General features: G+C 45.3%; 1 protein-coding gene across 2 annotated transcripts in view; it reads right to left on the bottom strand.

Moving 5' to 3' along the window:
- The window catches only part of LOC124619502 (short-chain dehydrogenase/reductase family 9C member 7-like), a 175,574-nt gene that overhangs the window by 108,506 nt on the left and 39,956 nt on the right, over positions 1-27,112 (bottom strand). For both annotated transcript variants that reach the window (XM_047145939.1, XM_047145928.1), the window contains exon 2: positions 25,322-25,485. In XM_047145939.1, the coding sequence (XP_047001895.1) occupies positions 25,322-25,485 (164 nt within the window). The remainder of the gene's footprint in view (positions 1-25,321; positions 25,486-27,112) is intronic.

Here is a 27,112-nt window from a genome sequence, read left to right as displayed (position 1 = left end):
TGGAAACTTTCCTCATGTCAGCACGTTGTAGGTGTCGCCACCGGCGCCAACCTTGTGTGAATGCTCTGAAAAGCTAATCATTTGCATATCACAGCATCTTCTTCCTGTCGGTTAAATTTCGCGTCTGTAGCACGTCATCTTTGGGGTGTAGCAATTTTAATGGCCAGTAGTGTATTTTGCAGACAAAGTCACAACTAACAATCACTCTGTTATGTAAAATCCAGAATATTTCTTCAAGATATCTGCTTCACGTTGTCGGGTGGTTGCTGCTCGTCACTGTTGGCCAGTACCAACTGATGGTGTCCACTTCTTTTATTTTATTTAACAGTGCTTTCATTCCCCCCTGTAATGTGCAGGCTGGCAGTGGACAGTTCTACATCTACTTCTATACTCCGCAAACCACCTTGTAGTGTTGTGGTATGTGGCTGAGAATATTGTCTGTATCACTGTCACCCCCTCCCCTTTCCTGTTCCACTCGGAAATGGCCTACGGGAACAATGATTGTTGGTAAGCTCCAAAGTGAGCCTGAGTCCCTCTAATTTTAAATTCTTGGTCCTTTCGCGAGGTATAAGTAGAAGGAAGCATTATATTGGTTGACTCGTCCAGCAACGTATGCTCCAAGAATCGTAGTCCCCATTGAGGCGATAAGATACGTGATGTGACTAACGGTATTACACAAAAGCGCCAGGGATTGGTGGACTGCATATAAAAAGAGTTGAGGCGACTTTACTAGTTCACACTGGGACGACAACAATACGTCACCGACTCTTATCTGTGTCGCAGCAACAGTGAATGCTGGTTGCTCCACAAATTAAAGTAACGAACCGCTATTTTCCCATCCTATGTCCAAATCGCGATATAGTCATACAAACTGTCAATAGATGTCCGTACGATCGTGTTCTGCACGCAAGATGGCATTCCGGTCAACGGACAACCACGCCAACGATGACATCAGGGCACCTACCAAGCGGGGTAGTGTTTTCAGGGTAGTCCCACATCCACAGTCGCTTTGTGCACAGTCACAGACGGTGCAGTATGGCGCAGAGAAGACGCCTACCAGACTCTCTGCGGTGGAGGACCATAGGTAGAATGAAAGCAGGACGGTCGCAAACTGATGTAGCCCCATGGATTAATGTGAATCGTTCTGTTGTTTTTCGGATGAGGTGACAGTTTATAGATCTGTTAGGTAGTCTGAAATCTGCCTTCTATTACTCTTGCTAAACAGATAAACTTTCCTCCCTTTTTTTATATTCCTATTAACTTCCATATTCAGGGATGCTGCAACGGCCTTATGATCACTGATTTCCTGTTCTGTACATACAGATTCGAAAAGTTCGGGTCTGTTTGTTATCAGTAGGTCCAATATGTTATCTCCACGAGTCGGTTCTCTGTTTAATTGCTCGAGGTAATTTTCGGATAGTGCACTCAGTATAATGTCACTCGATGCTCTGTCCCTACCACCCGTCCTAAACATCTGAGTGTCCCAGTCTATATCTGGTAAATTGAAGTCTCCACCTAAGACTATAACATGCTGAGAAAATTTATGTGAAATGTATTCCAAATTTTCTCTCAGTTGTTCTGCCACTAACGCTGCTGAGTCGGGAGGTCGGTAAAAGGAGCCAATTATTAACCTAGTTCGGTTGTTTAGTGTAACCTCCACCCATAATAATTCACAGCAACTATCCACTTCTACTTCGCTACAGGATAAACTACTACTAACAGCGATGAACACTCCACCACCGGTTGCATGCAATCTATCCTTTCTAAACACCGTCTGTACCTTTGTAAAAATTTCGGCAGAATTTATCTCTGGCTTAAGCCAGCTTTCTGTACCTATAACGATTTCAGCTTCGGTGCTTTCTATCAGCGCTTGAAGTTCCGGTACTTTACCAACGCAGCTTCGACAGTTGACAATTACAATACCGATTGCTGCTTGGTCCCCGCATGTCCTGACTTTGCCCCGCACCCGTTGAGGCTGTTGCCCTTTCTGTACTTGCCCAAGGCCATCTAACCTAAAAAACCGCCCAGCCCACGCCACACAACCCCTCCTACCCGTGTAGCCGCTTGTTGCGTGTAGTGGACTCCTGACCTATCCAGCGGAACCCGAAACCCCACCACCCTATGGCGCAAGTCGAGGAATCTGTAGCCCACACGGTCGCAGAACCGTCTCAGCCTCTGATTCAGACCCTCCACTCGGCTCTGTACCAAAGGTCCGCAGTCAGTCCTGTCGACGATGCTGCAGATGGTGAGCTCTGCTTTCATCCCGCTAGCGAGACTGGCAGTCTTCACCAAATCAGATAGCCGCCGAAAGCCAGAGAGGATTTCCTCCGATCCATAGCGACACACATCATTGGTGCCGACATGAGCGACCACCTGCAGATGGGTGCACCCTGTACCCTTCATGGCATCCGGAAGGACCCTTTCCACATCTGGAATGACTCCCCCCGGTATGCACACGGAGTGCACATTGGTTTTCTTCCCCTTTCTTGCTGCCATTTCCATAAGGGGCCCCATTACGCGCCTGACGTTGGAGCTCCCAACTACCAGTAAGCCCACCCTCTGCGACTGCCCGGATCTTGCAGACTGAGGGGCAACCTCTGGAACAGGACAAGCAGCCATGTCAGGCCGAAGATCAGTATCAGCCTGAGACAGAGCCTGAAACCGGTTCGTCAGACAAACTGGAGAGGCTTTCCGTTCAGCCCTCCGGAATGTCTTTCGCCCCCTGCCACACCTTGAAACGACCTCCCACTCTACCACAGGTGAGGGATCAGCCTCAATGCGGGCAGTATCCCGGGCAACCACAGTCGTAGTCCGATCAGGGGATGCGTGGGACGAGCTGGCCGTCCCCGACAAGCCCCCATCCCGACCCCCACAGTGATGCCCATTGGCAACAGCCTCAAGCTGTGTGACCGAAGCCAACACTGCCTGAAGCTGGGAGCGAAGGGATGCCAACTCAGCCTGCATCCGAACACAGCAGTTGCAGTCCCTATCCATGCTAAAAACTGTTTTGCAAAGAACGTCTGAACGAATCTACAGAGAGCACAAACAAATCGACAAAATTTACACGGTTATTAAAATACAAGATTGCCTAGTAAATGTAGTAATGCTGCTACTTGCGCACTGCTGACACTGCTCGGCGGCGGAAGGAGACTAAGCGAAATTACACTATTCAGGTACTAAAACACGATGCTACACTGTCAAATACTATAATACGCCCGAAATTTATGAATTAAACAATGCAAGTACCAAAAACACGCAAAGAAATTAAGAATTAAACTATGTAACAAATGAGTGAGCTAGGGGTATACGACTTGCTGCTGCAGCTGCTTATCCAACGGCGGCAGGGTCGTCGAGCAGATGCGCAAAACTATAGACCTATATCTCTTACGTCGATCTCTTGTAGAATTTTAGAACATGTTTTTTGCTCGCGTATCATGTCATTTCTGGAAACCCAGAATCTACTATGTAGGAATCAACATGGATTCCGGAAACAGCGATCGTGTGAGACCCAACTCGCCTTATTTGTTCATGAGACCCAGAAAATATTAGATACAGGCTCCCAGGTAGATGCTATTTTTCTTGACTTCCGGAAGGCGTTCGATACAGTTCCGCACTGTCGCCTGATAAACAAAGTAAGAGCCTACGGAATATCAGACCAGCTGTGTGGCTGGATTGAAGAGTTTTTAGCAAACAGAACACAGCATGTTGTTATCAATGGAGAGACGTCTACAGACGTTAAAGTAACCTCTGGCGTGCCACAGGGGAGTGTTATGGGACCATTGCTTTTCACAATATATATAAATGACTTAGTAGATAGTGTCGGAAGTTCCATGCGGCTTTTCGCGGATGATGCTGTAGTATACAGAGAAGTTGAAGCATTAGAAAATTGTAGCGAAATACAGGAAGATCTGCAGCGGATAGGCACTTGGTGCAGGGAGTGGCAACTGACCCTTAACATAGACAAATGTAATGTATTGCGAATACATAGAAAGAAGGATCCTTTATTGTATGATTATATGATAGCGGAGCAAACACTGGTAGCAGTTGCTTCTGTAAAATATCTGGGAGTATGCGTACGGAACGATTTGAAGTGGAATGATCATATAAAATTAATTGTTGGTAAGGCGGGTACCAGGTTGAGATTCATTGGGAGAGTGCTTAGAAAATGTAGTCCATCAACAAAGGAGGTGGCTTACAAAACACTCGTTCGACCTATACTAGAGTATTGCTCATCAGTGTGGGATCCGTACCAGGTCGGGTTGACGGAGGAGATAGAGAAGATCCAAAGAAGAGCGGCGCGTTTCGTCACTGGGTTATTTGGTAACCGTGATAGCGTTACGGAGATGTTTAATAAACTCACGTGGCAGACTCTGCAAGAGAGGCGCTCTGCATCGCGGTGTAGCTTGCTCGCCAGGTTTCGAGAGGGTGCGTTTCTGGATGAGGTATCGAATATATTGCTTCCCCCTACTTATACTTCCCGAGGAGATCACGAATGTAAAATTAGAGAGATTAGAGCGCGCACGGAGGCTTTCAGACAGTCGTTCTTCCCGCGAACCATACGCGACTGGAACAGGAAAGGGAGGTAATGACAGTGGCACGTAAAGTGCCCTCCGCCACACACCGTTGGGTGGCTTGCGGAGTATCAATGTAGATGTAGATGTAGATGTAGATACCGGAACTGTACCCTGGAGAGCAGGACAGAGCCGACCACGTGTGACGTCAGAAAGTTTGGATCGTTATTTGGCTGTAGGGGCACGAGAGTACCGCCTTGGTACTGCACTGCAACTGGCATCTGACCTCGCAGCATCCCCTGGACGTGTTGTATCGAAGCAAACGATTTACAGAAGACCTCAGAAGACTTCAACAGAGAGGCCTTCATTGTTGGAAACCTGCTGTCTGTTTACCTCTGGCGTGTCTTCACAGAAGGGAACGTCGAGAGTGGAGCCGTCAACATACCACATGGATGGTCGAGCAGTGGACCAATGTCACTTTCACAGGTGAGACCCGATTTGATCTGGAAAGGTACTCTTGACGGATTCGCATCTGGAACACGATTTCTGGACTGAAACACTGTGGAAAGAGACCTATATCGAGTAGGATCCTGATCCGTGCGTGGCTCGTGTTCCCGCCATCATCTATTTTAGATCTTGTTTTTACGTACTTCCATCTCATTACGTTAATTTAAATTACTACTGTCACTGAGTTGCTGCTTTGCCTATTCGTGACCGGCGCTAGCAGCGCGTATCGATATATCCCCTCGTAGTATCTTTGCTCGACTGCTATTACTTCCCGGTCGTTGTCTGTCGTAAGGGAGTTCGGGTCGCGTCGCTAGTTCGGCCTGCCAGTCAGTTGGAGCGTCTGGAGCGCAGTCCGGACCTGCCAGTCAGGGAGTAGCAATGCGGCACTAGTGCAATCGGGTTGGAGCAGCAATGAGGTCTTCGTCGACGTGGATCGCCCGACCATTGCCGCCACACATCACTTTAGCCGGGCCACGGTCTTCGTTGATCGTCGGTCGGTTGTCCTACCGGAAGACGCGTCTTCGCTCGCCGATCGTTAATGAGTCGGCTGTGTGTGTGTGTGTTTGTGTGTGTGTGTTTATGTGTGTGCATCGACTCCCAGTTTATCTTCATGCGTGCTTAGTTACTGTTGGGTATCGTTCAGGTCTTCGTGCAGTGTTTGTCAGGTTGTGTGTGTAGTTGGCGTTATTTCCACTGACCACTATTTTAGATGTTGTCGGCATTCTGAGGGGAGTCGGTCAGTTACTGCGGACCAGGGAAGTTATCTCCGTTCGGTGCAGTCGGCAGGGTCCGCTGGCGGTCCCTGCACGGTGTCGCAGCGTGTGTGTAGCTGTCCGATCACTTCGAGCTTCGTGGTTCACCGACTCAGGACGTCAAAGCTGAGTAGTAGTTTCAACTACCCAAGCCACGTCCATTCATGTTCACTGTTGGGGACGTTTTCCTGTGAGCAATACCGAGTGTTTCTATTGCTGAAATTTAGCCGCCATGCGGTGCAATTAACTATATTGGTTGACTACAATTTGAGTACAAAAATGGTTCAAATGGCTCTAAGCACTATGGAACTTAACATCTGAGGTCATCAGTCCCCTAGACATAGATCTGCGTAAACCTAACTAACCTAAGGACATCACACACATCCATGCCCGAGGCAGGATTCGAACCTGCGAACATAACAGCCGTGTGGTTCCTAACTGAAGCGCCTAGAACCACTCGGCCCCCGTGGCCGGCAATTTGAGTACACCAGCGGAATTTTCTGCCTTGTGGCCGTTAGTGTTCTAGTCACCTGCCCTGGCCACTGACGTAAATTCAGGAATTATTCCTTTTGGGTGAATTTAACTATATCACTGTATTTCAAATTAAAGTGTACCAGCGGAATTTTATGGCTTGTGGCCGTTAGTGTTCCGGTTACCTGCCCTGGGCACTAACGTAATTTCAGGCAGCGTCCTTTCCTCACCTATTGTCGCTGTCCAACATGGCGTGTAGTTTTGACAGCTAATATATATTTGATTATGGCTTATCACGTTCGTAACATTTTCTGTTTGAGTTCTCATGTACTGATTGGTGGCAAGCAAGTCGTTGTGTCGGTCGGTCCGTGGCTGTCCCCTGGTTAGGTTCCGACGGATCGAGTGTAGTTGGGCTCACCACCTGTCTCATCTAAGTGAACGACGGCAGACCGACCTCCCTGGAGGCTTATGAGTGCCATTTTCTTTTTTCTTTATTGTCCTTCCCACCGGTGATTAAATGTCTGTTTATAAAGTATCATAGCCAATTATTTAAAGATTCTTGTTTTTACTGGACTTTATGTATTTTTGAATTTTGGAAAATCAATTGTGGGCCTTAAGCTGCTTAAAACCTTATTCTTGAAATTCCCCTTTAAGCAAATACATTGCGGCCTTCCGCCTTAAGAGATTATGGTAATATATTTTAAAATTTGCAAATTTAATTGTGGCCCTCAGCCGCTTGTATTGCACCTTGCATGTATTTGTTCTATCTACTTTTGCCTTGAGGCTTTCCAGCCTAGCTTTGATACCATATATCTTTTAATTATTTTATTTGTTATTTTTACTGCATTTTTATTTGTTGATTTTTAAGATTTCCTGTTTGAAGGCCTTCAGCCGTGAAATAATTGCCTTTTTGAAACTCGTAGTTCTAAACGTACGGCTATGTGCCGTTCTGGTATAAAGGCGTTATTAAATTACAATAAATTACAATTTCGAGTGAACCTGACCGACACCTTATTTGGCCCTTTCCACAATTCTAATCATCTGTTCTGCCCTGCGGGTTTAGCGGGCGTCTCAGATCGCTAATGCTGTAGGGAGGGATAATGTTGACCAGTCGAACACCTCTTCATGAAATTGTCCGTGCGAATCATCAACATTTAACTGCTGTCAGGTTCGGTGAGGAGGTATCGGGATCTCATGCTCGGAAGCGGAAGGTATTGCACGTATGGCGTGGCTTGCTCGCTCTCCCGATTTAAAACACGTAGAGCATGTCTGGGATGCACTAGGGAGACGGTCTGCATCACGTCAAAATCCACCAATTACTTTCCAAGGCGTGTGAGCAGCTCTGCAGCGAGAATGGAAGTTATTGGCTCAACATGAGTTCGATATCATTTACAGCATGTCCCGTCGTTGTCAGGCCTGTATTGGTCACAGAGCTGGTCACACACGATACGTAACACATTAACCAGTTGTCAGAATGTGCGTACAAATCCGTACAGCTGCCAAAAAACCGAAGAACATTTTTGTCTACCGTTAAGCATGTTGCAGTTGATTACGTTGTATATTCTTTACATTGTTTTTACTTTACTACCACCTGTTTATTCTGTTTGTGGCAAAATAAACGCAACTTTGCAAATTTTCCGTTTGTTGCTTTAATTTTGGATACCAGTGTATGTAGGAGGGGGCGTTGTATTGGTTGGCTTTTCCAGAAACGTACGCTCTGGGAATTTTAAGATGCAGTTCCCATTGAGGCGATACGTTACGCGATACGGTACGTAATATGACTAACGATATGACGCAAAAGCGATCTGAGTTGGTGGAGTACATGGAAAAACAGTTGAAGCGACTTAACTAGTTCACACTGGGATGACAGCAATACGTCGCCAACATTTATCTGTGTTGTAGCGCCCGCTACGACAGCTTATGCTGAGTGCTCCACGCAACTATGTCGTACGATATGAATTTCGAAGCCGTCAGATGTGTCTCGAAAAAAGTGTTCTTTACCTAAACCAAACAAAGCTACATCCTTCTCTTTACTTTTTTCGTGAAAAATTAGAAACCACGGTTTTCAGATTCGCGTATGCTCTCTGCTGTGCAGTCGTTCTCATTCGATTCTAACGGAGCTGCTCCGTCTTCTTTTCGCTATTGGCCATAGTTGTTGTAGTACCTGACAAACTGGTAAACTACATGGCACATTTTGAAAGGTTTCAGTGAAGAATGCACTCGCTGACCAGTTTACATCTGGTGGATTTTAGGACATATATCGCTGTCTACGAAATACAGTTAACATGTCGAAACGTTTTTTAATGGTGGAAGGAGAAGGATACCTCTTTCCATTTCCAAGAAAATTTGTGAGATAGATTTGAGGGTGCATGACAAGGGTGGTCGCTATGTGTGATTCGCGAGGCTATTGCCGCTTGTTATGTAGTCTGTGGAGATGCCTCGTTTTTCCTTTTATCGTACGGTGCCGATACCAGATGAAGCTGGAAATATGAAGCTTACTGGAATGAAAAGACACTGGGAGCCATCAGCTATGATGGTGACTCGATGTTTTTTTTTTCAGTCTATGCTCCTTGATTTCAGGAAACTTTGTGACAAGCGAGATCTGAAACCTAAATGTCTGCTACTTCAGAATGAGCAGCTGGACGAACCCAAGGAAGTCGGGAGTTTTCTTGTCATCATAGGCTTCTTCTGTTTCTTCAAAAACATTGCCCTCTCATATGCAGTGTTCACCATCCACTACTGATCTCACTTCAAGTCAAGCAACGTTTCTTCCGAGTAGTCCTCAAACTGAACCTTATGCTACGTTGCGAAATGGAACAGTTGTAGAAATACTATCGCAGATTTCTTAATCTCTAAACATTATTCATACGTGTATAACATGGAATAAAGTACCATTCTAGGTGGACTTACAAAATATAAACTTGCGAAGTGGAACAGTTGTAGAAATACTATCGCAGATTACTTAATTTCTAAACATTATTCATAAGTGTATAACATGGAATAAAGTACCATTCTAGGTGGTCTTACAAAATATAAACTTCTCATGGTGAAATTTTTGATGTCATTTATAGACTTTCACCAGATTACCTTATTGTAATGATTAGCCTCTCACAAGAGAAACTCTCCATTGCACCCCCTCAGATTTAGCAGCAAGTTGGCCCTTTTGATGGCCCGTCAAACACTGAACACAGATCAAACATGAAAACAGGAAGAAGGTGTACTGAACTGTGGAAAAGAGAAGAAAAATAGAAACAATGGACGTTAGAAATTTAATACGTGCAATGTCGATCGGTAGTAGCGAGAGACTCTGGTCGCAGTCATGCGGTCACGGTGTTAGGTTGCTACGGGGAAGGTCTGGCTTCAAATCTCTCTCGTGCCTAACATTTTTTTCACAAACTTCAGAACTGTCCGTCCGGTCATTAACGTGTCTGTTCGCTGTATTCAAATTTGTGTCTGTATCGTGACGTAATGTCCGTTTGCAACAGCGACGTGTAACGATGGGACCTACAGACGTACATACCTCCTATTTTTTCTACACAGGTACCACATGTTATGGCTCTTGCCTTCCGTTTTATAAGTTTTGACTCTTGAATTGCACCGTTGTAATTTAGTTTACACTTTGTTCTTTCCATTTGTGGGAGCGGTCTATGCGGTGTCTCGCATGTTCTCACTATTCATCATACGAGGGTGAGTCAAATGAAAACCTTAAATATTTTTTAAATATTATTTATTGTGCAGTGGTACAAAGCTGTATCACTTTTCAACATAATCTCCCCCCGCTCAATGCAAGTCCTCCAGCGCTTTAGAAAAAAATTCGTTTGTTAGTCCGCGCAACCACTCATGCACCGCGTGGCGTACCTCTTCATCAGAACATAACTTCTTTCCTCCCATTGCGTTTTTGAGTGGTCCAAACATATGGAAATCACTTTGGGCGAGGTTTGGGTTGTTCGCTCCCTTTGTTTCCGGTTGGTGGAAGTGAAACCAGGTTTCGTCCCCAGTAACGATTCTTGCGAGGAAGCCATCACCTTCTCGTACAAAGCGCCGAAGAAGTTCTTCACAAGCATCAACATGTAGTTCTCTCATTTCAGGAGTCAGCTGCCGTCGCACCACTGTTGCAGACACTTTGTGAAACTAGAGCACATCATGCACAGTGTGGTGGTCTGACCCCTGGCTAATCAGTGAACATGCTGCAATGTCATTCAGTGTCAGTCGGCGATTTTCCTTCACTATGGCTTCAACTGCTGCAGTGTTCTTTGGAGTCGCAACTCGTTGTACCTGACTTGGACGAGGAGCATCTTCCACTGACGTCACACCATTTGCGAACTTCCTACGCCATTCGTAGACTTTCAGCTGTGACAAACATGCATCACCGTTCTGAACCTTCATTCGTCGATGAATTTCAATAGGTTTCACACCTGCAATATGCAAAAACCGAATAACAGAATGCTGTTCTTCCCTGGTGCAAGTCGCAAGTGGGGCGGCCATCTTTATACAGATACTGCGACGGTATGTGTGCATCTGCACTATGCTGCCACCTACAGGCCATTCTGCACGCTGTTTGTAGCACGCTTACCAACTTACAGGATAACGGCGCTAAATTTCGATTTGTTATTACAAATTTAAGGTTTTCATTTGACTCACCCTCGTAGAATATATCTAGTAAGAATATGTTACTGTCGCAAGTAAATGTGATGAGTTGTGAGCGCAGGCGAGATGCTGCATAGGCCTCTCACAGAAATGAAAACAATAAATAAACGGGTGTGAACTTTGTTACAATGGTGGAATTCAAAACTACTAAAACGGAACGCAAGAGCGACAACATGTGGTAAGTGTAGAAGAAATAGGAGGTATTTACGTCTGGGGGTCCCTTCGCTACACACTGCTGCTGCAAACGGATATTACGCCACGACACAGACACCCAGATTCAAATACAGGGAACAGGCACGTCAATGGCCGGACGGACAGTTTATAATTTAGTGAAAAAAATGTTGAGCAGGAGGGAAATTTGAATCCCGATCTTCCCCATCCAAGCCTAATACCGTGACCATAGGACCACGACCCGAGTATGGTTTAATGTCACTCGATATTGCACATATTACATTTGTAACCTTCATTGTTTCTATTTTTCTTCTTTTTTCCACAGTTTAGTACACCTTCTTCCTGTTTTCATTTCTGATCTGTGTTCAGTGTTTGACGGGCCATCAGAAGGGCCAACTTACTGCTAAAACTGAGGGGATGCGATGGGGAGTTTCCCGCGTCAGCAACGAAAACAGCAAGTCGAAAATTCTTGTCCTGTTTTGTCACAGTAGCTGATAATAGGTCCTTCAAAAGTGAAAACTGTCTGGACTCATTCTGTAAAATTTATGAACTTATATTCGTGTTGAGAGGCCCCACATGAAACACAAAACGAACTATGTTTAGTATTTATAACGTTTTACGGGTGCATCCAGTACTTCCTCAGGATTCTTCTAATATATCTGTCTTGCGCCTGCCTTACCTGTGATTAGTTTTATGTGGTTGTTTCACATTAAATCGCTCTGTATACATACCTTCAGACATTTAAAGGATGTGATCGTTCTGGAAACTTGTAGTCATATAATAATGGTTCTTCCTGCATATTTATGCTTAAAATCCTCCATTATTTAAATAGGGGGCCAACTGCGAATACCTACCGAGCGAGGTGGCGCTGTGGCTAGCACACTGGACTCACGTTCGGGAGGACGACGGTTCAATCCCGCGTCCGGCCATCCTGATTTAGGTTTTCCGTGATTTCCCTAAATCGCTCCAGGCAAATGCCGGGATGGTTCCTGTGAAAGGGCACGGCCGACTTCCTTCCACGTCCCTCCCTAATCCGATGAGACCGATGACCTCGCTGTCTGGTCTCCTCCCCCCCCCCCCCTCCCCGCCAAAAAAAAAAAAAAAAAAAAAAAAAAATGCGAATACCTGCATCAAGCCTCAACGTTTTGAGGGTCTTCTTGCATTTCACAACATTTTTCTACATTATGATTTTTCTGTATACAGTAGCATCATCCGCAAAAAGCCTCATGGAACTTCGAAGTTTTGCTCTAGGTTATTTACATATGTTGTGAGAAGTACCGTTCATGTACACCTATAGTTATTTTTTCGTTTTAAGATTTCTCTCCGCTGAGAATGATACGTTGTGTTTTATTTGTTACGAAATCATTCATACAATCACACAGCTGGTCTAATATTCTGTACGATCATATTTTGTTCATTAGACAGCAGCGTGGAACTATATCAAACGCCTCCTCGAAATCAAGTCACACGGCATCAACCTAGACGCCGTTATCTGCAACTTTCTGTACATTATGGAGGAACAGAGCGAGCTGGATTTCACATGATCTTTGTTTGAAAAAGTACATGTTGATTCCTGGTGAGAAGACTTTCGGTTTTCACCGAGCGAGGTGGCCCAGTGGTCAGCACAATGGACTCGCATTCGGGATGACGACGGTTCAAACCCGCTTCTGGCCATCCTGATTTAGGTTTTGCGTGATTTACCTAAGTCGCTTCAGACAAATTCCGGGATGGTTCCTTTGAAAGCGTACAGCCGATTTCCTTCCCCATCCTTCCATAATCCGATGGGATCGATGACCTCACTGTTTGTTCCCCTTCCCCGAAACAACGAACCGCTTTCCAGAAATGTCATTTTAATATTCCCGCCAGTGGATATCGAGTAGGATGCAAGTGAGTTGGCGTGGATGTCACGAAGGAATAGGACAGAACGCTGGTATGGAGGGCACATGCGAAGTGTGGCACGGGCAAAGCCGCTGATCCAGGCGTTTGTTTACCTGTCAGTGGCGACAGTGCTGATCCGTCAGTTCTTACATTGATTTCAACTCTTTCGGACCTTGCTTTCGCCTCGTGCCGTGCTCTGTTTCTGCATGCTAGTGTGACTCGTTCGCACTGAATGCTTTCCTTTTTACCTCCGCACTCGTCTCTATGCGGAATCCGCACTATTTGCCCCCGTCGATTGGTTCACACCTCAATTTACGAGGGTTGTTTTTTAAGTAAGGGCCATTTTTATTTAAAAAAAAGATACAAATACTTTTGTAAAACACTTTTATTTCCTGATTCTACACACTTTTACCTATTTTTCTACATAGTCGCCTTGTTTATCTAAGCACTTGTCATACCGTACAACTAAGTATTTAATTCCCTATTCAAAGAATTCGGCCGCCTGCTCTGACAGCCAAGAGTTCACGGCCGCTTTCACTTCATCGTCGTCACTGAAACGCTGCCCGCCAAGATGGTGTTTCAGGTACCGGAAAAGGTGAAAATCGCTAGGAGCAAGGTCGGGGCTGTATGGTGCATGGTCCAAAACTGGCCAGCCAAAAGAATCAATCAAATCCCGAGTCTTTTGAGAGGTGTGAGGCCTAGCGTTATCGTGTAGGAGCAAAACTCCTTTTGTTTTGAATTGCTCTGCGGAGCTTCTTTAGAGTTGCACAGTAGGCATCTGAGTTGATTGTCGTTCCTCGTGGCATAAAGTCCACTAGCAAAACACCGCGCCGGTCCCAGAACACAGTTGCCATAATCTTGTGCTTTGACAGCGTCTGTTTGGCTTTGACCTTGACGGGTGAGGTTGTGTGTCGCCATTCCATCGATTGTCGCTTGCTTTGGGGAGTGATATGGGATACCCACGTTTCATCTCCAGTGACAATTTGACTCAACATGTCATCCCCTTCTTCCTCGTAACGAATCAAAAAGTCCAATGAAGTGGCAAATCTCTTCCCTTTGTCGTCCTCTGTGAGGAGTCCGGGTACCCACCGAGAACACAGTTTCTTAAAGTTTAGGTTTTCAGACACAATTTTGTACAAAACCGATCTTGAAACTTGTGGAAATTCCAAAGAAAGAGTGGAAATTGTGAATCTTCTGTCCTCACGAATCTTTGTTTCGACTGCAGCTACCAAATGATCAGTGATCAAAGAGGGCCGGCCTGAGCGTTCTTCGTCATGGACGTTTTGACCGCCATTTTTAAACTCTCTAACCCATTGACGCACTTTACCTTCACTCATTGCATTCAAGCCATAAACTTCTGTTAACTGACGATGAATTTCTGCAGCTGATAGGCTTCTCGCGGTCAAAAAACGTGTCACTGGCCGTATCTCACACGCGGCGGGCGATTCAATAGTCGTAAACATTATAAAGTAGCACAGCGACGCGTACACGTCAGCTACAGAGCTGCAACTTGCATCAGTATGAACGGGAAGGATGCCGGCAAGTGGCGCGGTGGCTTGTTGCGGCGTCCGCGCGAACTACGGGACTATACGCGCGAACCGCCCTTACTTAAAAAACAACCCTCGTAGTTCCCTCTTGCGGGTTTTAAGCCATGTCGGCTCAATTAGTTACCTTTTATGTCGATAGTGACGGTTCGCAGCGTTGTCACTCCTTGTGCAGATATAAAAGTCGTGAGGTTGACGTTCTTACGCGTGTGACGCTTTTTTTATAGTGGACCCGGAATTTTTTCAATGGTGGCAAGAGTAGCAATAAAAGATGTAGATGGAGCAACTAACCAAGCAGTTCTCACACTGCTGTGATGGGCAGGCACCGGCGGACAAGCATACCTCCCCCCCCCCCCCCCCACCCCCACCCCCCGTCCTTCCCGATGCGCGTCAAGGCGTATCGTCAGTCAAGCTGATAAGGCTGCCTTGTTAATGTTCAGCAGTGTAGGATTATACGAAATCATGCAGAATTTGATGCCCTCTACCAACGGCGAGAAACTTAACTTCGTAAGTTGTTCAAGCAGTATTTTAGTGATCAGACCCATTTGGTGGCGGCACGGTTACAGTTTAACCAGCACCACAGGTGTCTTGGGAAGTCGCATGCGCCTGGATCACCCACCTGCGAGGTCTCTTATGCTTGTGTCGGTTTGAGTGTTCCCACCGTACCACCTCGTATTCGCATCCGACAATTAAGGACATGTTCGTCTGGCTAACACCCGACCCAGATGTTCGAACTAGGTCACTGACCATGCCCGACTCTTCTTCAGCAGTGTTGCTTGAGCCGTGGCGCCATATTTTACTTCGGTTGGGTCTTGTCTGGCGCCACTGGCTCGAGTTTACTATTGATATACTATTTATTCAGTAAGCATCTTTGGTCGAAGTCGGAGGAAGGGTTGGCTTTGTGGTGTCTCGGAGTGGGAAGACAGTAGGTCTGAGACAGTGGAGTTGCACGGTTAGAGCCGAGTTGTTTATGGCATTGGGTTTCTTATGTGAGATCAGAGTTGGGCCGTTTGAGCCAAGTTGGTCTCCGAAAGCCACATCCGTCCAACACAGGAAACTGGCTGTTGGACGAGTGGTGTGTGGGGCGTGTCGGTCAGTTGGTGAGGTCTGCCTTCGTCGCTTCAGCCGGCTAGTGCGGGCCCCCAGCTGTGCAAAGGGGCAACTCTGTGGCCGTCCGATCGTTGGTTAGTGACACCGCAATTCATTGGGTTGTATGGACTGCCGCTTCACGTTGGTCGCAGCCTGGTTCATCTGCTTCACCATGGACCGATCTGCCGGATACGCCATTCGACCGTTTGTTTAAAAATTACCATCTCAAGGCACCTCTTCCACCCATGGAGCGCCGGCACCTTACACAAGGTGAGTATTAAGTGTGGCTTCGTTTGACTACAATAGCCTGAAAAGAGTAACCTTGTAGGCATGTGGCCTTAAGATTTAAATTGCAAATTTCACCTGAACTTTTACGTCGTTGGTTCTCTTCTTATTATTATTCTTAAAAGTATATTTATTTTAAAATGTGGCCTTAAGATTCAAATTGCAATATTAATTTCTTCGATTTTAAGTTAAATTTTAACTTATCAATGAATTGTTATTTGCATGCAATAATAACCATTTGTTTTCTGGGCCCACTCCTTCCCGTTTTCCTTAACTCCAGAGTGACCAGTTCAGCTAAGATTGTGGAATCACTTGGATGTAAGACAGCAGCAAGAGACGAACTTTCCGAGAACTGAAAGGTGGCGAAGTTGGATGTGCGTGGTAAAGAGCTCCCGGTGACACATAGTGTGAGCCAAGAGGCCTTGCCTTGCGCTGGGTCGCCGTGTGTTGCCAGTGTTGACGATTCAAGTTCAGTGACGTCACGGCACTGCCAATCTTCACCCGCGTCGGGCGCGGTGGGCTCACATGAATCGAAGTGCCGTAATCCCCGCTCCAAATGTTTTTTCAGGTTCTCTGTGTCTCTTCACTTTTACGTCCGCAGCTCGTGGTCTAGTGACTATCGTTGCTGTGTCTGGATCACGGGCCCCCGTGTTTGATTTCCTGCCAGGTTGGGGGTTTTCTCTGCCCGGGGACTGGGTGTTTGTGATGCCCTCGTCATTTCATCATCATCATTCGTGACGTGGTTAGATTAGATTGTGAAAAAATTGGACTGCTTAAAAATTGGGGCTTTGTACGGGCGCTGATGATCGCACATTTGAGCACCCCACAAATGAAACATCACATCGCACCTCCGCTTCTACACCTGTTTCTGCTCAGTGGGCTGTCAGGCGGTCCTGCCCCAATTCTGATCTGGTGCATGTTCAACAGGACTGCCCGCATGTGTTCGATACGCCGCAGGGTACGCCATTTGGCAACAGTTTGTGAACGTCAGCAAGCCACAGGATTGTTTTCGGAGGCTCCAGTATTTTGACGTCATAAGTGTTATCTAAATTTTGTCGCCCTCAGCTATATTCCCTTCGTCATGCGCGACAAGATCAAGGCCGAGTTAAGGCGTTGGCAGGGTCTCGGTGTCGTTTTTTTCCTATTTCATCGGCAATGGGTCACCTCTTTGGGGGTAGTTCGGAAACCAGATTTTAAACAGACGGTCAACACGCAATGTGTTATGGATTCGTACCCAGCTCTGTGGCCGGAGAAGTTATTTGGGGCCAATATTTTTCAGGCATCGACTTGCGCCATGCATACCTGCAGACGCCAATGAGCGCAGCTTCTCGGAATTTCTTGGTGCTCAGTACCACCTTTCCTTTAATACTTTCATTATGGATCTTCGTCTGTGTCAGAAAATTTATCAATGATACTTGGAGCAGTTGATTCTTGAGATTTCCTGTTGCGGAAACTACCTCACTGACATCTGGGTAATTGGCTCTACATGAGACGAGCATTTACGACATCTGGAGGTGGCCTTTCAAAGGTGCATTTTTAGGACATGTGCACAGCGATGATGATCTCGTCCCTACGAACGAGCACAGCACAGACATTGTCAACTTACTGGCGCCCAAGAATCTGAATGAGCTTCTTTTTGGACGAGATTTCTTATGCAGCCCTCTTAACTTAACTTCACCGAATGGCCATCATGTTCGTCTGGTTTGATCAGTCAATGGGTCTTACAGTCCATCAAGCAGTGTTTGTGGTTGACCTCCTGTTTGGCTTTCTTTACGCTGGTTGGACCGCCAATGTATCCCAGTATAGTACTGGTGCAATTTTGTTCCATTGGAACTGGGAAGCCCACTGCTTATGTATCAAAGATTCTTTCTGTAGTGCAACGTAACTATTTGCATTTTCAGTGTTAAAGTATTTGACATTAACTTGTGAGGAGCAAAGTTGTTACTCATCACTGAACACAATACTCATCACTCACCACAAGCCCTTGGTCTCCTTTGTCAGCTCTCACTCTAAGACACTGGGACAGACTACTAACAGGTTGTACAAACGGGCTTCCTCCTCAGTAATCATAGTTCATTACCGGTCTACAACCCAGCCTGTAAATTCAGACGCACTGTGGCAGCTGCTGGTTGCTCTCAGTCCAGAGTTCGATCGACAGAAGGTTCTAATCTTTGCTTTGGGCGATGCCTTGCTGGGTTTTCCTCTGATGGCATGGGAGGTTGCTGCCGCCATGGCCAATGAACCACTTTTCTGCATAATCTTTTCATCAGTCCAGACAGGAGGTCCCAGGTGCATCCCTCCCTATGCACCTTCAGTGTGACGACCATGTTTTCTGCTGAAAGATCAGCTCAGCTGAGTCCAGGCGTCTTCATGATTGACACAGAAGAGCAAAGTTGTCGTCTCTCCAGTCTCACATCCTCACACACCGCCGTTGCTGCATGCGCTTTGGCATTGCATCGTGCCTACTAGCTGCTAATTATCACAGTACTGATCTTCAGCGGCCTGTACACAGAAGAAGGCTGCGCAACTAAGTCAGATTTCCCATTGGCCAGTTCTGGAGCACACTTGGAACTGGGTACACGTCGACTTTGCAGGCCCCTTTTTGGGTGGCATGTGGCTGCTGGTGACTGAAGTGTAAGCAAATTTCTGTGCATGCACAATGGTATCCAGCATCTGACTACCACCGTTGGAGTGATTCGCGCAAATCATTACTGAATATGCGTGTAAATAGGTACACAAAGAAAGGTAGGAAGATATTTCTGCTTAGAAAAAGCGATAAGAAACAGATTTCAGATTACCGTAGCGGTAGACAGTAAAAATTCATCTAAAGTGCTGTCAATTTTGAAAATCAATGGACAGATGTAAAGAGTATTGTACAATATGCTATAAACAGATATCAGCTGAGCAAAGGTATGATGGATGAGAAATGCCCAAATCGTTCAAAGTTTCAGCCGCTGACTGACCCATCATTCAAATACAACATTGCATCTGTGACTCCGGTTTCTAGGGTTCTGAGACCCACAACTACCGTTTTAGGCAAGCGTTACTACACACAGTTATTGAAACTTTCTTCAGGATGTTTCCTTCAGTTTAGAAATCGAGTTGAACTTATTAGGGCTTAAGTCAGGGGAGTGCAGTAGGTGGTATAGCACTTAGCAGTCCCATCAGTCAACCAAATCAGTAACAGCTTGCACTGTACATGCTTGAGCATTGTCCTGCAAAATGATGGTCAGGTCCTGCAGAAAGTGTCATCACTTCTGTCTCTATGCTGTTCATTTTTGGAACACAACCTACGACCAGCTTAGAGACAGAACTGCTGACACTTTCTGCAGGATCTGTCAATCATTTTGCAGGACAATGCTGAAGCACGTACGGTGCAAGCTGTTACTGATTTGGTTGACTGATAGGGCTGCTAAGTGCTATACCACCTTCTGCGCTCCCCTGACTTAAGCCCTAATAAGTTCAACTCGATTTCTAAACTGAAGGAAACCCTTCATGGCATTCGCTTCAGAAATGCTACAAATTCGTCGGGCCGCTCGAACTATCAACACAACTGGCACTGCTAAGAGCATCCTACGACTTCCACATCACTGGCAACGGGCTATACACGATGCTGGTGACTGCTTTGAAGGTCAGTAAAACTTTGAAACACGTATCTATTTTGTACGAGCTGTAAATAAATAGTTGCCACTACTAAAGTTCCAACGAAATTAGTCAAGCAGAGAGGTGTAGCAAAGGCTATTCACGTGCGCTTAGCCAGCTTAGTACAGTTTACGGACAGCGCCAGCATCGAAATGCTGGAATCAAAATTAAGTCGACTGACTCGGATTCAGACTAATTTTGGGTCGTCTCAAACACGGCTGGAAACTGAAGACGAATCAGCAGATCATAGAAAAGACAGGGCAGAATTGGAGGATTCGTGGGATTTAGTTGAAACCACTGTCAAGGGTTCAATGAAGAGGCACACCCAGCTTTCGAAGTCTTTGGACTTGAATCTGTCAGGCAGTGTCAGCTCTTTTAAACTACCCGCTATTAACTTGCCAAATTTTGAAGGCGACTACCTTAAGTGGTCATCTTACAGGGATACAGTTTTGAGTCACATTATGAATAACAATTCAGATGATGACGTTCAGAAACTTCATTACCTTAAATCGTCTTTGCGAGGTGAAGCATATACCTGCCACAGCAGGAAACATATCGATAGCCTGGGGACTTATTACGCAGAGGTATAATAACCCAAAAATAATTGCAGCCAGACATGCTAAGCCTTTGTTGGCCTTATCTACGGTCGGCCATGGCGCAACGAGCGATTATAGGCAACTAATTAATCACGTATGTAGCCATCTGAAGGCCTTAGAAGCTCTCAAACCTGATGTTCCACTTCATGAAGTTATTCTTTCAGAAGAAATTCTGTCATGAGTGGGAGGTAAAGATGTCTGGGTCGACATTCACCACATTAAATCAACTGACAGATTTTTTGGAAACAAAATGTCAGGCCCTTGACCTGAACAGGTTCAGGGATAACACCTCAAAGGATCCCCAAGGAAATGCCAATAATTCAAATCAAATGAGACATGTGAAAAGGGCTCATCTGGTTAATGCTGATGCTGAGGGGTCATGTAATTTTTGTAGTGAACCTCATGCTATCACCAAATGTAAGGGGTTTCAATCACTAAATGTCGGTGAGTGGCGGGCATGTGTGACAAAAAATAAGCTTTGTTTTTTTGTGCATCCGCTCTGGTCATTTCTCGACTAAATGCAAGATTTCTCCTTGTAAGACCTGTAAGGGAAGGCACAACATACTTCTCCACAAGCCTGCTGATCCGAGGAATGAGCAGAATACTGAATCAGCCCATCAAGCTACGGATGGGAAAACAAACATCCATTGTAATGTTTTGTTGGCAACAGCTGTTGTCGACATTAAGGATAGCATGGGTAGACAGCAGGTTTGCAGAGTTCTGCTAGATAGTGCGAGTCGGCTATCCTATATATCTAAGGGCGTGGCAGAGAAATGAAAACTGAAACGAAGTAAACATTCGTTTCCTGTGAAAGGCATAAACAATGTCTTTGCAGCCTCAGTGTCTTATACCTGTAATGTTGAACTGTAGTCTATGCTCAGCGACTTTCATGTTAGAACCACTTGGGCTATCGTAGACAATATCACCAGTGATCTACCAGCGAGCAAGATAGACACAAGGTCCTGGAATGTCCCATGTAATCTTCCACTCGCTGATCCAGAATTCAACAAGGCTGTCACAGTAGATTTAATTCTTGGTGTTGAGGTTTTCTTTAATGTTATTTGTAAGGAAAGGCTGAAGTCGCCCTTCACTGACCGAAACAAAATTTGGCTGGATTTTGTCCAGTAGGATGCCTTCAGCCGCATGCAATATGCCTCGTTCTACAGTGCACTCGTGATTTGTTAGAGGTGACAATTTAGATGACAAACTGCAAAGGTTTTGGGAGTTAAAGGAACTGTCTACGAAAACGATGAGTAAGCAGGATGAAATATGTGAGGCTCACTTTCAGCGCCACATGGCATGATGAGATGAAGAAGGGAGATTTGTGGTTCGGCTGCCAGTGAAACCTGACTGTAAACCCTTGGGTGAATCACGACAACAAACCTCTCGGAAATTGGCGCATCTTGAGAGGAGATTTAAAAGGCAATCGAATCTGCAGAAGGAATATGCTGCATTCATGCATGAATATTTTCAACTGGGGCACATGGAGGTCTCTAATTCTCAAGGTATTCTTGGTCCAAAGTGTTACCTTCCACATCATACTGTCTTAAAGGAATGCAACTCCACTACTAAGTTGAGGGCAGTATTTGATGGCTCTGCTGCCACTTCTAATGGAGTATCTCTCAATGATATTTTGTTGGCGGGCCCACTGTCCAGCCAGATTTATTTTCCATTATTATAAAATTTCGCTCCTTTAATGTGGCTCTGTTAGCTGACATAGCAAAAATATATCCTGATGATAGGAGCTTACAGAGAATTCGGTGGCGGTAATCATCGTCTGAACCGATGCAAGAATATAGACTGTGTACACTCACTTATGGAACCACTCCTGCTGCCTTCCTTGCTACCAGATGTCTTTGACAGTTGGCTTTGGAAAATCAAAACAGGTTTCCAATGGAATCGCAAGTGTTCATGTCTAGCTTTTATGTGGATGACTTCTTAGGTGGATCAGCTACAGAAACTGAAGCTCAGTAACTTCAAACTCAGCTGACTGAACTACTTGCTTCTGGGGGGTTTCCACTGAGGAAATGGTGTTCAAATATTCACAAGGTCATGGAAAAAATTCCTGTGCAGGACAGAGAAACGTATTTTTCTTGTTACTGGTGAACAAGCCATAAAAACTGTAGGGACATTATGGCACCCCAGGCTCTGACGCATTCCAGTGCCATGTGCAGCTGAAGAGTCATCAGTTCTCAAAGGTTACCATGTGCAATGTCCTGTTTACAACAGCATCAATCTATGGCCCACTGGGGCTTTTAGGTCGAGCAGTCTTAATATGTAAATTGTTCCTGCAGAGCTTGTGGCAACTAAGCCTTGATTGGGCTGAAATTCTTCCATCCAACCTCACTGATGAATGGAATGCTGTTCATGTGCAACTGCCTTCCCTAGATGGTATTTTGATTAACAGGAAGATCATTGCTTGTCCCCAGTATGTTAAATTAGAAATTCATGGTTTTTGTGATGCTTCACAGTTGGCGTATGGTGCATGTGTATACGTCAGATGTATTCTTGCCAATAACAGTGTGTTGGTCTCATTGGCTGCAGCCAAATCTCCGGTTGCCCCTGTAAAACTCAGTCTCTTCCACGAATGGAATTATGTGGTGCTCTGCTTCTTGCTCAACTCATTCACAAGGGGGCCAATGCCTTAGACATTATAGATAGTGGAGGCATTCATTTGTGGATGGTCTCCACAATAGTTCTCTGTTGGCTGCCTTTTGTTGCCAACAGAGTCTCTGAATTCCAGGAACTGAGTTCAGTTGCCAACTGGAGACATATCAAATCAGAGGTTAATCCTGCTGACCACTTATCACGTGTTACTAATCAAGCTGCTTTGAGTTCACTTGTTCAGTGGTGGTCTGGCCCGTCATGGCTGCCCACTTGCGACTTTGACTGGAACACCTGTACTCCAATTTGTGTAGAAGATGGACCTGACAGAAGGTGTATACACGTATCCTTTGTGTCAGTCATTAAACATGATGAACTGCTGCATAAATATTCATCATTCAAGAAAACTTACAGAGTTTTGGCCTATGCACTGAGGTTTGCTAATAATACTAGGCTTCAGCAATCAGACAGGATAACTGGACCAATCACTCCACAGGAATGCCAAAACGCTATCAAAAGGGCCTTTGGCACAGCTCAACGTAGTGAATATGGTAATGAGATCGCTTTGTTGAATGCCAGTTCCCCTATTGCACATGATAGCAAATTAAGGGATTTGCATCCATTTGTTGATGCCGAAGGTATTTTATGAGTGGGATGGAGATTAATGAACGCTGATGTACCATATGATGAGCGCCATCCTATTGTCATACCGCCTAAGCATCATTTGACAAAAATTCTCATAATTTGTGAACATCAAAATCTGTTGCATCTGTTGCACACTGGCTCACACCTTTTGATGGCTATGTTGCGTAGGAGGTTTTGGATCCCCAATGGGCATAACACAGTCAAAGCAGTTATCAGGAAATGTTTAAAATGCTTTAGGCTTAAGTCCAAGACAACAGTTCAACTGATGGTCAGCTACCAGCAGCTAGAGTAAACCAGTCTCGTCCATTCCAGCACTGTAGAGTAGATTATGCAGGCCCTATTGCTGTAAAGAATGGTGGAAGACGGGGTAAGGCTACCACCAAGGCTTATATTGCTTTATTCATTTGCATGGCAACCAAGGTCATCCACTTAGAACTAGTTAGTGACTTCGCAACAAGTTCATTTTTGGCCACCTTCATGAGATTCATTGCAAGAAGAGGGAAACCTTCTCAAATGTACAGTGAAATGGCACCACATTTGTAGGTGCAGCAATGAGCTTAAACAATTTTTTCTCTAGTGATGCTACTGTGGTGAATTTTTCAACCTCAGAGGGAAAGTTGGAGGTTCACTCGACCTCATGCCCCTCACTTTGGTGGACTCTGGAAGGCAGGAATCAAATGCGTGAAGTCACATCTCAAAAGTGTCATCGGCAATGTGGTACTGACATTTGAAGAACTGGCCACTGTCTTAATTCAGATAGAAGCATGCTTGTATTCAAGGCCATTTTGTCTTCTCTCTGAAGACCTCGATTCGCCTGCCACTCTCACTCCTGGTCATTTCCTAATTGGCCAGCCCCTGTGTGCTCATCCCAAACCCTCTGTCCTTGACGTTCCTGCCAACAGGTTGCACAGATGGCAACTTGTACAGCGGTTGCATCAGTCCTTTTGGAAGAGGTGGTGCACACAGCAACGCAGGAAATTGGCATCGGAAGGAGCGTGGCAACCCCAGATCGGCGATCATATGCTGGTCAAGGAGGATAACTTGCCTCCCTTGGTGTGGAGGCTGGGTGTCATTGACCAGCTGTTCCCTGGTCCTGATAAGTGTGTGCTTGTGGTGAGAGTGAGAACTGCTAATGGGCATATGAAGATGCCTGTAGCAAAACTGTGTCCCCTGCCTAAGCACTGAATCAGTTAAGGGTTCCCTGAGATCTGTGTAATGGTACATGGTACAGGCCCACTAGCAAATACATAAGATCAGCTTGAGAGGCTGTGGATGTTTCCTTGTGGAATGACTGCTGTTAGTACTGATTTTCATGCAATATGATATTAATACTTTGTTGTTTTGTGTCCTACATGTTAGTACCCATAGTGTTTCACATACAGTGTGACAGTGGTGTTTGGTGGTGTGGGCATCCCAAATGTTTTATGTGCATTGATATTGTGTTTAGTTATATCTTTATTGGTTTCATTGTTTTGGTTTTGTTGTTTGTTAAAATTATGGTTACTTGTAAAATGAGAAAACTCGTTTTAGAGTGAGAGTATGTTTGGACTCTGCAACTCACTCCAATTGCCATCTAGTGGCAGCTTCCAAACTGGGCAGGTCAGGCTGTCCAGTATAGTCTGCTCCCTGTTGGGAGATCTTGCAACCTACATGCAGAAGTGGATCTCCCAGGTACTTTGTGTGCACAGGTAAGATTAGCCACCATTGTAACAGCCGGGCAGGTAGCTTCGAGACCGTGTAGCGGGTGGGCGTACATGTCTCCCTGCTAAGCCAGGAGCCGCAGTTGGAACACTGTCTGTGCATGTTGTAAAGTTTATTCTAATAAACACCTACACCATATAATTTGTTCTGTCCAATTATTGTGAGTGGAAATAAGGGAAGGTCAGTGAGTCCTCTTGCATTATACACTCAAACTCCAATGTATCACCACGGGAGGAAGAGCCTGTGCATACAGAGCTGTAAGCTGTGAGGTGACTCACCCGTGATGAGCACGACCCGCTGGTGCAGGCGGTCGACCAGACGCAGAGGGTGGAAGAGGTCGAGGGCGATGGTGAGTAGCCAGGCGGCCAGCCCCAGCAGCGCGGCGGCGCCCACCAGCTGGCAAGACCACGACCAGCACCACCATGCCAACCCGCACGCCTCGCTGCAACATGTGACGGTGTCAGCCAGCCTCCTGCTTGGCTTGCAGGCCTACATTCAGTATTCAGACAACCTCAAATGGGGTTTGTTGACTGTGCCCTTCTCACCCCCACTACACTTCTTACGAAACTCTTCCCAGTGTCTCTTCCTATGTCGTGATACACTGCTAGCCACTGAAACTCCAACATCACAAAGGACAGCAAGGAATAAAATTTTATTTACTGTGTCTGTGCAATAAGAACTGCTTGCCGTTTATTTTATTAGGCATTAACTTGAGCCTCCACTAGTATTATACACTGCCAGAAAAAAATGCACCCTCTGAAGGACAAGGTCATTTTATTGATAATTGATGTGCAGGTAGTTCATCATTGTAGAAGAAGATGATAACAAATTCAGACCAAATGAAACACATATATCACAGTAAAGGTTGCCCGAACAGTCTCATCAATGCATAGTGTATCTCCCCTCCCAACATCCCCCCTCTACCCTCTGGCGGCAAAGTATGTGTGTATTCTCACATACAAATGACCAATAAGATGCCAAATGGCATCCCATGACTATCTCAAGCATCGTGCACCTTTTGTTGCAGTTCAACAATGGTTCTTCCAGGCTGTTGAGATCGAGTAACCACTCACTTCATCGCATGTTATACGTGTTTGATTGATGAGACATGTGGTGCTCATGTGGGCCAGGCCAAATGTTTTACCCCATGAAGAGAGCACTGCATCATAGCAGCTGTATGTGGGCAGGTGTTGTCATGCTGTATAGGCACATTACATTCCTGTCGAAGAAATGGCAGCAGCACGTGGATAACAACCTGTTCAATGTTGCAAACACTGTTTCACACACCCTCAAAAACACCAAATGAGACCGCTGGTTGTAGGTGATGATGGCCCCCACCCCATGAATTTCAGGATGGATGGTGGGACCTTTGTATCACGGGCAAATGCAATTCAGACTGTGCCATTCACCACATCTATACTGTACACTGTATGGCTATCACTCACATACAGACAAGACCTACTCACATCATTGAAGAAGAGGGACTGCACTTTCCAGTCAACTCTATCACAAAATCAGAGTAGTCTCGCTTGGTGGTGTCATGGTGTCAGTGGTAGCCTGGCTGGAGGATAGTTAGTTAGTTAGTTTCATGTTCTGTCGATCATTTTGCATGATATATCGTAATGAGGTGGAATGAGTCATTTTACATTCATATAGGAAATTTATGTATATATTGAGTACATGCTGAACATTAATAAGTTTATTTTACTTTATTTTTTTAAATATAGAGGTGTGAATTTGTAATCCTTACCCACAACCTTCTGCACATTAAAATAACAGAAATTCTTCTAAAAATATAAGGAGCTTTCGAGGAGAAACTTCTTCAGCTTTTTTTTTTCAAATTTTGCTTCACTATCTGTCAGATACTTTGTATCATCGGCTAACTGACAAAAATTTTTTGTTGCAACTTTGGGCACCCTTTTTTGTGTGAAGGATAACCTTAACATGGAGTACTGGATGTCTGTTTCCTTCCAGTGTCTTAATTATGTACATCGTTGTTCCTTTTGCACTGTATTGGATTATTTACAACATACTTCATGGGAAATATACTGTGAAGCAGTAGCCAGAAT

The sequence above is a fragment of the Schistocerca americana genome, chromosome 1 (genome assembly GCF_021461395.2).
Source record: "Schistocerca americana isolate TAMUIC-IGC-003095 chromosome 1, iqSchAmer2.1, whole genome shotgun sequence".
NCBI classification, from domain to species: domain Eukaryota; kingdom Metazoa; phylum Arthropoda; class Insecta; order Orthoptera; family Acrididae; genus Schistocerca; species Schistocerca americana.
Note: the sequence above shows the minus strand (reverse complement) of the source record. Positions and strands in the feature narration are given on the sequence as shown.